At 34.9% G+C, this 15,445-nt stretch overlaps 1 protein-coding gene across 1 annotated transcript; it reads left to right on the plus strand.

Annotated features, from left to right (window-relative positions):
• Positions 1–1,054: 1,054 nt before the first annotated feature.
• On the plus strand, positions 1,055–7,923 carry LOC109180155 (kinesin-like protein KIN-14R). Its single transcript, XM_019329629.1, has 19 exons — positions 1,055–1,521; positions 1,796–2,094; positions 2,190–2,361; positions 2,476–2,546; positions 2,623–2,806; positions 3,762–3,871; positions 3,966–4,065; positions 4,145–4,231; positions 4,341–4,511; positions 4,664–4,943; positions 5,238–5,399; positions 5,509–5,724; positions 5,802–5,839; positions 5,976–6,139; positions 6,245–6,496; positions 6,573–6,638; positions 6,743–6,817; positions 6,894–6,962; positions 7,054–7,923. Exons 1-19 carry the CDS (start codon positions 1,194–1,196, stop codon positions 7,627–7,629), a joined length of 3,420 nt encoding a protein of 1,139 aa, XP_019185174.1. The 5' UTR covers positions 1,055–1,193; the 3' UTR covers positions 7,630–7,923.
• Positions 7,924–15,445: the final 7,522 nt, after the last annotated feature.

Below are 15,445 nucleotides of genomic sequence, written 5' to 3' on the forward strand. Positions count from 1 at the left end.
TACTTTTTGTGTTTACATCAGTAACATTTTATTTTGAATATAACTTTCACACGGTCACTGTTGAGTTTTGAATTGTGATTTTTTTTTTCAAATATTATTTACTAAATCAATAAATTAAGCCGAACGTGAGTGACTTTTAAGATTTCTAGATGGTGACTTGCATGCTTACATAGTTACATTCTTATACATTTAACTTCTTCTTTTTTTTTTTTTTTTCGTGACCTAAAACCTACCATGAAACATAGGCAAAAAAAAAGAAGTTATACATTGATTAATTAGCAAGCATTGTATGCTCCATAGTATAGCAAAACCAATTGTTATACTATGGACCATTGCGGATTATAATCTAAAGATAATATGTTGTAATTAACATATTATGTGTTTTTAATTAATAAATTAATATGCTAATTGTATGTATATAATAGGTTAATGATGCAAGTAATACTTGTAATTAGTATATTATGTGCTTATAATTTATTTACATACATATTTTGTAATTGTATATATATATATATATATATATATATATATATATATAATATAGTAATTGTAGACACATAATCTGAATGTTATTTTGAACCATGATCCTACCGTGCAAGGATTGCAAAGTGGAACCCGCACGGGCTTAGCTCAATGGTTTAGTAGACAGTATTTGGGAGAAGAGACCAAAGTTCGAACCTCGGCGACGACAGTGTGTGAATTATGTCTTATTCCTTGTGCAAACTGGCATTTGATTCTGTTTGCTAAACCATTGAGTCACCGTGACTTACATTTTTCACATACTGTGTCGAGTCGGAGTGTGAATGGTCCTTAGAGTTGGGGATTCAACCTTTTGGGAGAAGGATTGCAAAGTGGATCCTAGTACATTGTATAATTTGCCTAGCAAAGCAGTAATGCTATATGGGCCTGAAGGTGAAGTATTAGGTTAATTATTAAGGGGCTAAGCTTGACAAATAATGGCCCAATACAGAAATCGACTATGGCCGGATAAAGATTTGATCATAACGGTCATGTCTTTAAACGGTCATCAGATTGAAATTTGAACTACTTTTTTCCAAACGAAGACACACACACCACTTTTATACAGGTCCGCTCGATTGTTGAGTACGACAACTAGCTCTCTCCTCTTCTATCTTCTCTCTCTGAGCGTCAAGAAATTCTCATTTTCCCAGAATCTCGTATCTCCGAATTCCATGGAAACCATGCTTCCGGACCCGTTTGAGAAAAACCCGGACATCCATTTCCCAGACCCGCTTGTTTCAGACTGGTCAAAACCCTTGGTCCAAGAACCGATCGGCGCACCCGCAACGGAGCAAGGCGAGAACCTGCAGTTCTTGCCGGAGCCGGTGGGCTGTGATTGGGGTGCAAGAGGAGTTGTCCCAAGCGGAACACTGGGTCAAGAAGCGGTTGGTGTGTCTGCAACTGAGCAAGGCGAAAATCAGATGTTCTTGGCCGAATCTATGATATGTGATTCGGGTTCAAGACTTTTCCCGAGAGGGTTTTGCAATCCCTGCTGTACAGGTTGGTTGAAATTCATAATTTCCTTATTTTTTGATTTTTGGTTTCCTGTTCTGAAGATTATTTGAGAACGTGTTCATTTAGAGGCAAATTGGGCAAAAACATCGAATAGTTTCTGATAAAATTGTTAGGAAACTTAATGAGACTACACAATCTTTGTAATCTGTATGCTGTATGCGATTCCCTCGCACTTTAATGAGCTATCTGGAAAAATATTAGAGAAGTTTAATAGAAGTCATATATACTGATTTCACTCTACTTTGCTGCCTTGGAATAGAGGACATTGTGTATTTTATTAATGCTGGTGCGGAGGCTTCAATCGAGTCCAATTCAAGTATTAGCTTTATGCCTGACAAATTTTTCCAAGGAGGAAATACATTTCAAACCGAAGAGTTCATTGCTGAGGGTGGAGATTGTCCCTTCATATATCAGTCAGCACGGTTAGGGAACTTTACTTACCATGTTCCCAATCTTCCTCATGGGGAATACTTTGTGGATCTTCACTTTGTAGAGATTATAAACATTAATGGGCCAAAAGGAATGAGAGTGTTCAACGTGTTCCTTCAGGATGAAAAGGTAAGTTGATAGGGAACCAAGTGTTGTATTAAGTCATAGAGCTTTATGCTAAAATTTGAGTTTTTTTATACTGGAGTTTATATTTTGAAATGCAGGTTCTTTCTGATTTTGACATCTTCTCTGTTGTTGGAGCCAATAAACCACTGCAATTAGTTGACTCTAGGGTTTCTATCAAAGATGACGGGGTGCTTGCTATAAAGTTTGAAGGGATTATTGGGAGTCCCGTAGTTAGTGGCATTTGCATAAGGAAAGCACCAGAATTGTCAGGTTACTCATCTTTTCATTAAGCAATTTTTAAAGATACATGTTAACTGCATTTGAAAAAAAAAAAAAAAAAGTTTTAGAAAAATAGTTTCTTGAGGTATCTTTACCTGATTACAGCTAGTCAGACAAAAGGCGAACATCTTATTTGTACAAACTGTGCTGCTGAGGTAGAATTTCCATTGGCTCAGGTAACTAAAGTAACTTTTGTTTTGTAAAATTTGGCATCTCTCATTACATTATCCTGAGTATCTGGAACTGATGCAGAAAAAAGCAATGCGAATGCAATCAACAGCCAAATATGAGAAGAAGATACAAGAGCTGAGTGAACTATTGCAGCGCAAGACAGATGAATGCTACCAGTCCTGGATGTCTGTCTCTGCAGCTAATCAGCATCTTGAGAAGGTTAGGATGGAGCTTGACAATAAGACATTTCAGACATATTCCTTGGGTAAGCAAAAAGAGTTCAATGAGCTTCATTAATTTGAAGAAGAGAATATATTTCATATTGCTATTTGCTATTAGGCATATGATGTAGATATAGATAAAAGGTTTTTGAGTTTTCCATTTGTTCTTAGCTTCTTTAAATGTGAACATTTTTTTGACTTCCAATAATTCTGTTTTTCATTTGTAATTACAATTTTTTTTTTTTTTTTTTTTTTTTTTTTGTGATTCTCCTTATTCTTTTTCCTGTTTCATATTTAAAATTGTTATTCCTGTCCTACTTATGATTGGAAAGCTTCAACTGAACTCTCAAAAAAAAAAACAAAACAAATGGTGTTGCTGCAGAACCTTTTGACTTAGCTGTAGTTTAGTGATGTAAAGTGAAAAAATATCCTGATTTCTTTTAAAACTAAAAAGTAGAAGATCACTTATTGCTGGAGTTGCTGGTTTAGTTTAGCTGGTTTTTAAAGGTTTGTATAGGTGCATTAAGTTTCTTTAGGGTCCAACAGTGACTTTGCCCCTCCCTGTAGAAGTAAGCAGGTTTAATATAGTGAATGTTGAATTATGCCCAGGCATTATTTCTGTTGCTTTGAGTAATTATTCCATTTCATTCATAATGTTTCTGAAAAATGTAAATCAGGCTTCTAATTTATGTTGATGTTTCTGAAAAAAGCTAAATCCTATTCCTAATTGCTGTACTTTTGACTTGCATGATTAACTATTACAATGTCTTTATTCACTTTGAAGAATAATTCCCGGATGAATCAAAATTCATTTAGGTCACTGGTCAGCTCAAGTAGAATAGTGTTGTGTTGTCTACTTTAAAAAAAAAATTCTTGCATGAAAACGAACAAGTTTTCACTGTTCATTTACTTTTCAGTCAAAGTGAGACCTTGACCTTCTGAACTTTAATTATATGCTATTCTTTTATTTGAAAATTTCAAGACTTTTCCATATTGTAGATCAAAATTTGGAGAAGCAAGCTTTGAAGCTGACAGAGATCTCAAGTAGGTATAAGCATGATAAACAAGTCTGGCGCGGGGCAATAAGTAATCTAGAGCAGAAAGTAAAGGTATTCCATGATTTCCATTACAACACGTTAGAAATCCGTTGAAAAGTTAAAACTTGAATGATCTCTTAAGAAATCTGTGTATGATACTTTGCAGATTATGAAACAAGAGCATTCTCAGCTTTCACGTGAAGCGCATGAGTGTGTTGATTCAATCCCTGACTTGAGTAAAATGGTCTTTGCAGTTCAATCACTTGGTTAGTTTTGACTATACTTAGTGTCATATAACCTTGCATATTTATTTTGCATTGAGTAACCTAAGTGGACCATATGCAGTTGAGCAATGCGAGGATCTTAAATTTAAGTACAATGAAGAGCAAGCAAAGAGAAGAAAGCTCTTTAATGAAGTTCAGGAGGCAAAAGGTGCATTAAATGTTATTTTGTTTATATGTGTCAGATATTGCATAAAGTGTGTGAATTAAGTTCATTTTCTTTTATTCAGTTACTTATAAACTGTCACTACAAATGTCAGGAAATATTAGGGTATTTTGTCGGTGCCGTCCATTGAACAAAGCAGAGGTCTCTGCAGGGTGTTCGATGGTTGTGGACTTTGATGCAGCTAAGGATGGAGAACTTGGAGTCATAAATGGTACCAAAAAGACCTTCAAGTTTGACCGTGTCTACACACCGAAAGATGATCAAGGTATGACATACTCACATATATTCTGCATCATCTTTGTGTATGCAGACATTTAAAAACAATAGGTGTTTTTGTGGTTACTAGAAGTGGAAAAGAGATTGTGTTTTATAATAGTTTGCACTGAATCTCATTCCTTTTTTTGTTGTTGTTAACAGTTGATGTCTATGCCGATGCCTCGCCTATGGTAATTTCAGTTTTAGATGGGTACAATGTTTGCATCTTTGCGTATGGGCAAACAGGAACTGGGAAAACATTCACAATGGAGGGTAATGAGGAGAACAGGGGAGTCAATTACCGCACCCTTGAAGAATTGTTTAAAATTTCCAAGGAGAGGGGTGATACTTTCACCTATGATCTATCTGTCAGTGTGCTTGAAGTCTATAATGAACAGATTAGGGACCTATTGTCTACATCATCGTCATCTTCATCAAAAAAGTAAATTCATTATCCTCTTTTTTCACATTACATTCTTGTAGACAACTAGCACTCTCTACTTACGAAAGAGCTGCTTTCTTCATTGTAAAATGTTGCCTTGCTCAAGTTTAGCAATTTTCATTATCATCAAGTGCCCTCTAACTGCCAAGCACCTTGTGCTCAGTTGGCACCTCTGTGGCTCTCCTTGAGGGAAGGTCACAGGGTCGAACAGATATTACCTTGTAATAGAGTTGATAGTACTCAAAAAAAAAAAAAAGTGCCCTCTAACTTTTTATCTTTCTGTGCTGTTATCAGATTGGAGATTAAACAAGCTTCTGAAGGGTTTCATCATATACCGGGAATAGTGGAAGCTAGAGTTGAGAATATTAATGAAGTATGGAGTGTGTTGCAGGCTGGAAGTAGTGCACGGGCTGTTGGATCCAACAATGTGAATGAACATAGTAGCCGTTCTCACTGGTAACACATATTTGAGATCCTTTATGCATCTTGGCGAATCACAGATTCTTACAAGTTCAATAAATCACTAAAGCATTTCTTATATTGCCCTTGTTTTCTTCTGTTTTAGCATGCTTTGCATAATGGTAAGAGCAAAGAACTTGATCACTGGCGAATGCACAAAGAGCAAGCTTTGGCTTGTTGATTTGGCAGGCAGTGAGAGACTTGCAAAGACGGATGTGCAAGGTGATCGCCTCAAGGAAGCTCAAAACATCAACAGATCACTTTCAGCTTTAGGAGATGTGATATCAGCTTTAGCAAATAAAAGCAGCCACATTCCTTACAGGTTTAGGAGATATATCATTTTTTAGTTTCTTGATTTTAAAGGTTCGTCTATGTATATTAACTTTATGTGGTCACTAGGAACTCCAAGCTGACACATCTACTCCAAGATTCATTAGGTAAGCATAGTAGCGGTTTGAGTTTATTGCTTTCTTAGATCGATTAAAATACAATTTGGCCCATTCATTTCACATCCTATCATTGGAATCAGTAACCTTCCTATGTTTTTCCTTTAACAAACTCAATTTTTTGCAGGTGGTGACTCCAAAACATTAATGTTTGTACAAATTAGTCCTTCCGACAAGGATGCAAGTGAAACTCTGAGCTCACTGAACTTTGCCACCAGGGTTCGAGGGATTGAGTTGGGCCCTGCAAGAAAACAAGTTGATACAAGTGAGCTCCAAAAATTGAAAATGATGGTATGTTCAGTGTTAAAGAAATGAGTTTGCTCATAAACACTTCCCTATCATTCTTCCCTTTTCTCTTTAACTTGTGTCAATCATTCTTCTTTCTGTTTCTGGCAGCTTGATAAGGCAAAGCATGAATCCAGATCTAAAGATGAGTCCCTAAAGAAACTTGAAGAGAGTCTGCGGAGTATAGAAAGTAAGGGCAGAGAGAAGGAGCAGGTTTCCAAAAGCCAACAAGATGAAATCAAGGAATTGAAAGCTCAGCTTGAATTGAAGGCATCATTGCATTGCCAGTCTGAAAAACAAATTTTGCATATTTCTGATAGATTGAAGGGGAGTGAAGAAACTTGTGCCACTCTTCAACAAAAGGTTGGCTTTCTAGTTTTGTGTGAGATTTAATAATTTTGTGATTCTGATCATTTCATCTTCTTGTCACTGCTTGAAGGTTGCTGATCTAGAGAAAAAGCTGAGAGAACAAGGGCAGTTTGAATATGAAAAATATAAAAATAAGGTTCTGTATTTAGGGAACATTTCTTCCTGAAAAATATGATGGAATTTTACTGTGTGTGCATTCTTTCTTTTGGAGATCTGATTTCATGGTGCTTGTAAAAGCAGGTCAAGGATGTCGAAAACAAGCTGAAGGAGCAATTACAAGAATCCGAGTCTCGTTCTATCATCCTTCAACTCAAGGTTTCTCTATAGCACCCCAACTTGACAATTTATTTTTTCCCAGAAAAATCATCTAACACCCGGAATTGCTTCCCAGGTTGAGGAGCTCGAGAAGAAACTGAAAGAACACGAGAAGAACGCAGAGTCTGCTTTACTGCATGAAAGGGTATTATTCTTTTCCATCCGCAACTTCAAATCTCACATGGTGGTATCATTATCTAATTGTATTCATTGATTGATTTACCCGTTTGTGTTAGATTAAGGAACTGGAAGAGAAGGTGAGGGAGAAAGAACAGCAGTTGGCAGTAGCAAACACATTGGTTCCAGGTTCTACCAAGCCCATCACCCCTCCTCATGAAGGCAAGTATCCTCCCTCCTGCAGGGATGAACCTATGAATGTAACCGAGGACCACCACATTCTAAGAAATTCAAATTCTCTCAACTTCCAATCCAGTCACCATGGGCTCCCAAAGCAGAAGGAACTGCAGGTGGTTCAAGAAGTTAGAAGGAAGCGCTTGTCCACAAACAGTGAACCAGAGAACAATAACCCCACTGTCATCCCGCCAACTTCATTAAGCAAAAGAAAGGAACACGAAACCACCCTCGTGCATGAAGTAAGGAGGAAGCGATTATCAAGAAATGAAGTTGAGAACAACGGTTTTGTGCCAATGGCGAGGGGCAGGAAATCCGATCCCCCTCCAAAGCCGTTTGTTGGGACTGTAAAACCCACCAAGCCAAGCTTAACTGCTGCAGCTCAGAGGCCTGTGGCGCGTAGAGATCCAGTTCAGGCAGTTAAAGACAGGGATTCCAAGAAAAGGATCTGGTCAAGATAAACAACAAATTTGAAGCCAACTTATATTTGTCTTCATCAGTGTGTTGTGTACTTGTGTGTATTGTCTTTGTCTTCATAACCCATTAACAACTATTACTGACTTGATGTATTTTTTTAAATGTGTAAACTAGACAGATAACTCGACTTTTAGGTTTACTATCTCGTAAAGAGTTATCCTGTAGTTTGTTATCACAGTCGAATGAAAGGCTGCTGCTTTATATATTAGGATTAGGATACAGTTTGGTGGTTTGATCGGTTGACGTGATTTGAAATATAACGACTAAACTTTTATTCATATTCCTGTATTTGTATGTGTCTTCTGAGGCCTAAGCCCATACTAGCATTTTAAAGTTTAATCCAGGCCCATAGTCACACTTATGAGGTGTACTACACATTTGTGTGGACCATGCATAGCCGCATATGGTATATTATTTAGAGAAAATAGTTAAATAGACCCTCAAACATTTATTAAAAAGTTAATTAGTCCTCCAACTTTTTAAAGGTACAATTACACCCATGAACAATGCATTTTGATGCAATGAAACTCAAATACAGGTAAATGACCTGATATCATATGCCATTGAAGATTCGGCGACTTTTCGACATGTTTTCAGGCAAAAAGTGACCGGTGAACGGTCGTTGGTCACGGAGAAGGCAACCAAGTGGTTGCCTTCTCCGTGATCGGCGATCGTTCGTCGGTCGCCGGTCACTTTTTTGCCTGAAAACACGTCGGAAAAGTCGTCGGGCGCTGCTCGTGTAAAATATGATACCTCACACTACCCACGGATTCCATAATAATATCAATCCACTTTTGATCAAATCCCATTTTCAACATTACCGCACGGAGAAAACGCCACTCAACCCTATCGTAAGCCTTGCTCATATCCACTTTTAGCGCAGACACCCCTTCCCTACCTTGAGTTTTACGTTTCAGGAAGTGATGAGCTTCATAGGCTTACATAATATTGTCGGTAATTAACCGACCCGGCACGAAAGCACTCTGGGCATTTGATATGAGGTCAGTAAATCAATTCAAGGTTTTACATAAGGTTCATTATTTTTATGCATAAAGACATAAATTACATTATTTATGTGAATGTGTTATGATGCATGGTCCACACAGATTGATGGATCATGGTCCACAGTTAAATTTGTTGACACTAAATTGATTTCTCGATTTAAAAAATAAAACTTAAATTGTCTAATGTCAAGAGTGATTTTATTATTATTAGGAAAAATGGTCAAATACAACTATGAATTTTATACAAAAAGTTAATTAAACCCCTAAACTTTTAAAAGTTGTAATTAAGCATATCAATATGTTATTTTAATGCATCAAAATTCAAAAATCAGTTGTGGCCTGCAATAGTAGGTCATTAAGGTTCAGGGAATGATCCGGCTAACTTTGGGGACAAAAATTGACAGTTGACGATTGATCCCTTGTTGCCTTCCTTATTAAAGAAGGTGACATGCTAATCGCCTTTTTCTCTAAAGACGACAACTCACGGAGTCACGGGTGCCTGCAATGGGAAAAAAGGCAATCAACAACCATTCGCTAGTTGTCGATTTTTGTCCTCAGACTTAGCCAAAACATGCATCGCCAGAACCTTAGGTAATGACTACTATTACATGTCAATATCCGATATTTAGGCTTCTATCTACTAAAATGACTTGTTGATGTACTTTATTATAACTTTTAAAAATTTAAGAGTCTAATTGACTTTTTATATAATGTTTTGCGGCTTATTTAATCATTTTCCATACTATTTTTATTTTTATTACATATTTTTAGTGTCCACTTGCATTGCATTTGTTTTTAGTAAACTAATGACGTTGTTTGGAGTGGCTTCAGGATACTTTTTCTTACTCACCGACCTACTTTATACTTTATAGTAATTAAGTGATTTATATATTTAGAATATCAAAATGTATGAGTCATTCTAATTTGTATTATCATTTATTGACGAGTGTCCTGCAGTTCTTAAAACCCCATAAATAAATAAATAAATAAATAAATAAATAAATAAATAAATAAAATGAGACAGTCATCTCCACCCTTCATTATGTATGGCTTTCTCCAATCCATTATGCCTCATGATAAACCGGACAACTACACTTAGCTTGAATTTGTAAAATTTTAATTTACAATTCTGAAGATTGAAGTAAAGAAACTTAGAATTTTAAAAATAATAAAAATAATTTTTTTTTTTTAACAAGCAGTTTGATTTTAAATATATTCTCAAATTGTAAATTGTTGGTTCAGAATTGAAACCAAATATTGGATTACTGATTCGAAACAACTAGAAACACTCAAACACCAATACAACAAATTAAAACTATTGATATAATTATTAAAACAAAAAAAAAACAAAAAACAATTCTCAATTTTCTAAATTTGGAAAAACTTAAGTGGTTAAAGTTGCAATTGAAAACGGAAAGGGAGTTTTGGTTTCGTTGCAATCGCAACCTGGTGATTGGTGACACTCTTAGCTAATTGTTATATCATGAAGTAGGGTTCATATTATATTGTGATTCTTAATTCAAAAGTTATATGTCAATAGTTAATATGTTATGTATCTTTAATTAATAAATTATGATGTTGTAAATAAATTAAAGACACATAATATGTTAACTATACCCATATACAAATGTTAACGACATATTATATGTCTTCAGTTAATATATTATGCATGTGCATTCAATTTATTTACATGCATTCAGATACATAATTTGAAGAGTTAATTCTATTTTTTGTCATGAATTTATAGGTATCATTCCACATTTAGTCATTTTTCTTTCATAAGATCCCATGTTGGTACTAGTATTATTGTGACATCCATTTTTGGTCAATCCATCAACAAACCTATTTAAATGATGTTAAATACGAGGGCATTTTGATCTTTTATACAAAGTGGATTGACCTACTATATATATATATATATATATATATATATATATATATATATATATATATATATATATATATATATATAGAGAGAGAGAGAGAGAGAGAGAGAGAGAGAGAGAGAGGAAGGTTCAAGTGCGGCAGTGCGCTTAGGTGCGGCGGTGCGGTTAAATGTAGGCCATTAGATTAGATAAATTCAACGAATCACATTCATCTAGGCTTTTTCGATATTTTCGCGCACGTTCTCACACTACGCGAACTGCAAGGTTAAAGTCGTCATTGGGCACCTGAATAGATCAAATCATAGTGTTGTGTGTTTTATGTTCGTTATTGGTGCATTATTAACCTTACTGTGGTGTATTTGAGGATTCGTGTTGGTGCCAAGTTTAGGTGCGCCCGCGCCTTCCCATGCGGTCAGTGCGGGTGCACTAATAGTTATACAAATATACACCATCCATGTTAGAAAATGCACACCAAAAAAATATGTCACAAATTAGATATGCATCACCAGAACACACCATTAGGTATGAATAAAAGCACCACACAGTGTTCAGAAATACATCATTGGGGTGGTGAGTTATATGGTGTATTTTTTGAGTGTGTTGTGTGTTTTTTGGTGTATTTGTGCATTTCATTGTGGTGCTTTTTCCTAACACTATTGGTGTCTTTTGTTAACACTGTTGGTGTATTCTGAGAAGCGGCCGATATAAATGACCACTACAATTACCATAACACCCCCCACTTATCAGGACGCGCTTAAATCTTTAAATCTTCAGAAATTAGCCGCTGCCGTTAGATTAAGCAAAATGGACGATGCTGATATAACCGCACCGCCGCACCTAAAGCCACTGCCGCATTTGAGCGCTAATATATATATATATATATATATATATATATATATATATATATATATATATTAAATCCTTAATTTACAGCTAGAGTCTCATGTCTTCTTCAATTGCAATTCGCATCTCCGCAGCAAATGGAATGGACACAAATCTAGAATTTAAAAAAAAAAAAAAAAGAAAAAGAAATTAACACTTAGAATTGAATAGACTGAAATGACCTCATATTTAACGTCATTTAAATAAGTTTGTGGGAAAATGGCACTTTTTCCCCCCAAGTTATATACTTATAGCACTTTTTCCCCCTCAATTATTTATGTAAGCACATTAGCCCCCTCAATTATTTTAAAAGTGGTGGTTTTTCCCCCTTGATATATTAAATTGACATTTCTACCCTTAAAGTAAACATTTTATTTATTTTATTTCTCCAACAAATTATTATGTATATGTAGCAATGACCACGGTTCGGTTCGAACTGAACCGGACACTATAGCAATCGAATTAAAAGTTTTCGGATATGATTCAGATCTAGAATCCAATATTTAGATTTCAATTTATTAAATTTATGAACCAAAAAAACTGGATCATGAACCGTGAACCGGCGGTTCCGGATCCGGTTCGCGATTTTGAACCGTCTTTATTTTAAATTTTATTTTAAAATAGTCTAAATTCAACAATAAATGTATTTTATTTTTTCAGTTCGGAACATGAACCGGCCATTTCGATTTGCGATTTTAATAAACTCTAAATATCGCGTTTTGATTCTAAATTGTAATTGGAATATTTTGGTTTGGTTGCTATAGTATCTGTTTGGTTTGAACCAAATTATAGTAATAATTTGTTGGAGAAGAAAAATAAATGAAATATTTATTTTAAATATTTATTTTAAGGGTAAATATGTCCATTTAACATTTTAGGGGGGAAAAGATCCACTTAAATAATTGAGGGGGAAAAAGTACTATAAGTATATAACTCAGGGGGAAAAAGTGCCATTTTCCCTAAGTTTGTTGATGGATGACCAAAAATGACTATGCCACAATAATACTAGGACCAACAATGAGTGTTTTGAAAGAAAAAAAAAAAAAAAATGAAATGTCACCTATAAATCTAGGAGCAAAAATGTAACTAACTCTAATCTAAATGTCATTTTGGACCAGAGTCCACAATGCCAATCATTTTACCATAGATTATTGACATAAGGTACATTTTTATTAAACTAAATATACATTTTTTTTAAAATACATTATTTAGAACGATATACTATCAAGTACCAATTACTAAACTTTCAGTACCTAAATAATATACATGCATTCAGTATATTAAAAAGTTACATTTATTAATGGACCATGAATCCATGATCCACAATTTAATTGCCTCACAATGGAAGATGAATTTTGATCCATCATATAATTTCCCCACTCCTAGGCATGTATGGCTTTGGCGATTATAAGAGCATCCGCACTAGTAGTTATTTAGGAGTTATTTCTACATGAATTCTCTCCACCCAAAGTTAATAGTTGATGTGGGGAGGAGTTATTTCAAAAATATTTCTCGTGCAAAGTATGGTATATTTGTGGGTCCAGTAGATAAGAGAAATAATTAAAATATAGTGGGTTAAATGGTGGGTCCATAAAAAACTGAGAAATAACTCAAAACTGATGCATGTGGAGAAGGGTTTTTTTTTTTTTTTTTTTTTTTTTTTTTTTTTTTGTGATTGAATGAAATGATGGAGGATGAGGTGGATGCTGGGACCCACAAATAACCGAGAAATAACCTCAACTGATAAGGATGCTCTAAAAATTGGTGGAAGTGTGAAAGCGGAACAAGGTAAATTATTGTGTGGACCATGATTCACATAGTGCTGTGTGAATTATAACAAATAGTATAATTTTTAATATACTAAAATTAGTACATTATTCGTGTATTGGTTGTACATTATATTATTCGTATATTAAATGTACATTCTACAAAATAATATATTTTCAGTACTCAAATAGTGTACTTTCTCTGAATATAACGTACATTTTTAATATACTAAAAATATATTATTTGTGTACTGAATGTACATTATTTGATAGTATAATCTATACAACTGTGTGGATCTAATGATTGGCGGAACAAACACCCCACTTGTAATAATGCATAAAAGGACCAATTCAAGTCTCTAATGATAGGGGGCGATGGATAATGTGACCAACATTATATATATTGGTTGCATATATGCATTTTTCTCGTTTCATCCAAAACCGCAAACTCTCATCACAACCAAACAAAACGCAACTCCACTACTCCGGCGGCCCCGCCCCGCCCCACCCCACCCAGGCCCACTACACTGCTCCACCGCAACGTACGTAACTCCCATAATCTCCCGCGTCAGGCCGCTATCATTGTTTTCTTCTGTCGTCTCTTATCACACTATGTATAAGATACGTTATGATTATACTAAAAATAATTATAATTCTGTATTTATTTATTTCTGTATGTAAAATGAGCCGTGATGGTATACGATGTCGTAGAAAATCTTCAATTGAGAAATAAGAGATGGGGAGAGGCCCGTGAGACGAAAACGAGGGGATGCGTAAATAACGTGAATTCAAGCTTCCAATGTATCTATGTATATACCCACCATAATTTAATTTGCCTCTTAATGTATGTAACCTTTGATTTTTTTTAATATATATATAAATTCAGACTGAGATTATAGGTAATATCTGTTTTTTTTTTTTTTTTTTTTTGAATGTTACTGACTCTGATCTGATCTATTACAATGTACTATCTGAACCCGGGTGACATTAGACCACAAAGTCTTACTATAAGTAATATCTATTATATACTTTTTTTAATCTTTTTTAGATTTCAAAGAATCACTGCACTTATTACCACTAAGGTTAATTCGATTATATGATCATCTATTTAGAATGCTAAGAGAGGTGTCATCACATATACTATATATAATAGTTGGCAAATATATATATATATATATATATATATATATATATATATATATATATATGATGTCATAAAATTAGAAGATGCAGTGAAGCACATGAGAATGCATGTTCTCATGGTTAACAGGTCGGCTACAGGCTAGAACTTATCCTTTCCAAGCCTACACATTGACTGCAACATATATCTACAAACTCCTATATATAATCGATCTCTTCCGATCCACAATTAATTGAAAAAACTAATATAATTATTATGGTGGGATTTTTTTAGGGGTTATGTATTTAACTAGCTAGTTTTAATTTCATCCTTAATTATATTTATAAAATTTTTAATGGGCATAAAGAATAAGGAACATTATACAAGTAGAAGTAGCAATCAAACAATAATGTGTTCACGTTAAAGTGGCAAACGTAACATCAAGGCCGGGGTGAGATGAGACAAAATAAAACTAACATCACAGCTTCCAATTCGTGACTAGGCCATCCTCTTCATTAATCTACTGTCCTTTGCTAATCAAACTCCCTCAATCATTGCTCTTTCATGCATTACATACATATCATGATAATGGACCCTCCAAATTACAATTGGTATACCCTGGATCACGTCCACCTTATGTTGTCGACCCTTATCAAAAAATTATTTGTCTTCAATTAATATATTTAGTTGTCAAAGACAATCTTATGATCAAGCGGCATGAAGTGACTTTCTCAAATGATAGGACGTCATTTTGAACGAAATCCTACCATGCAAGATGGACTCAGGTCCACGATCTCTCCATATTTTTTAAGGCATGACAATGCTGCTGGAATAGGAAACACCGAAATCCATATCTACTCTTTATTTCTTTCTCTTATAACTCATGTGTGTATATATATACACACACATATACAGACATATAATATAATGCTGCAACTAATTATTTATGGAAATTTATAAAACCCTAGACAGTGTGTGTTTGAGAGATGGAGACACAAAAGCATAAAGGCAAGCACAGCTAGCTAGCAAGGAATTGAAGAAGGCTAGGCTAGGCTTGGTTCAACAGTGTAGTAAATGGCAGTAATAACTAAAAAGGCAGATCAGACTTCAGAGCACAGGGACTTAGTCATCGATCAGTGCTA

This window comes from Ipomoea nil, unplaced genomic scaffold (genome assembly GCF_001879475.1).
Source record: "Ipomoea nil cultivar Tokyo-kokei standard unplaced genomic scaffold, Asagao_1.1 scaffold1026, whole genome shotgun sequence".
Classification (NCBI taxonomy): domain Eukaryota; kingdom Viridiplantae; phylum Streptophyta; class Magnoliopsida; order Solanales; family Convolvulaceae; genus Ipomoea; species Ipomoea nil.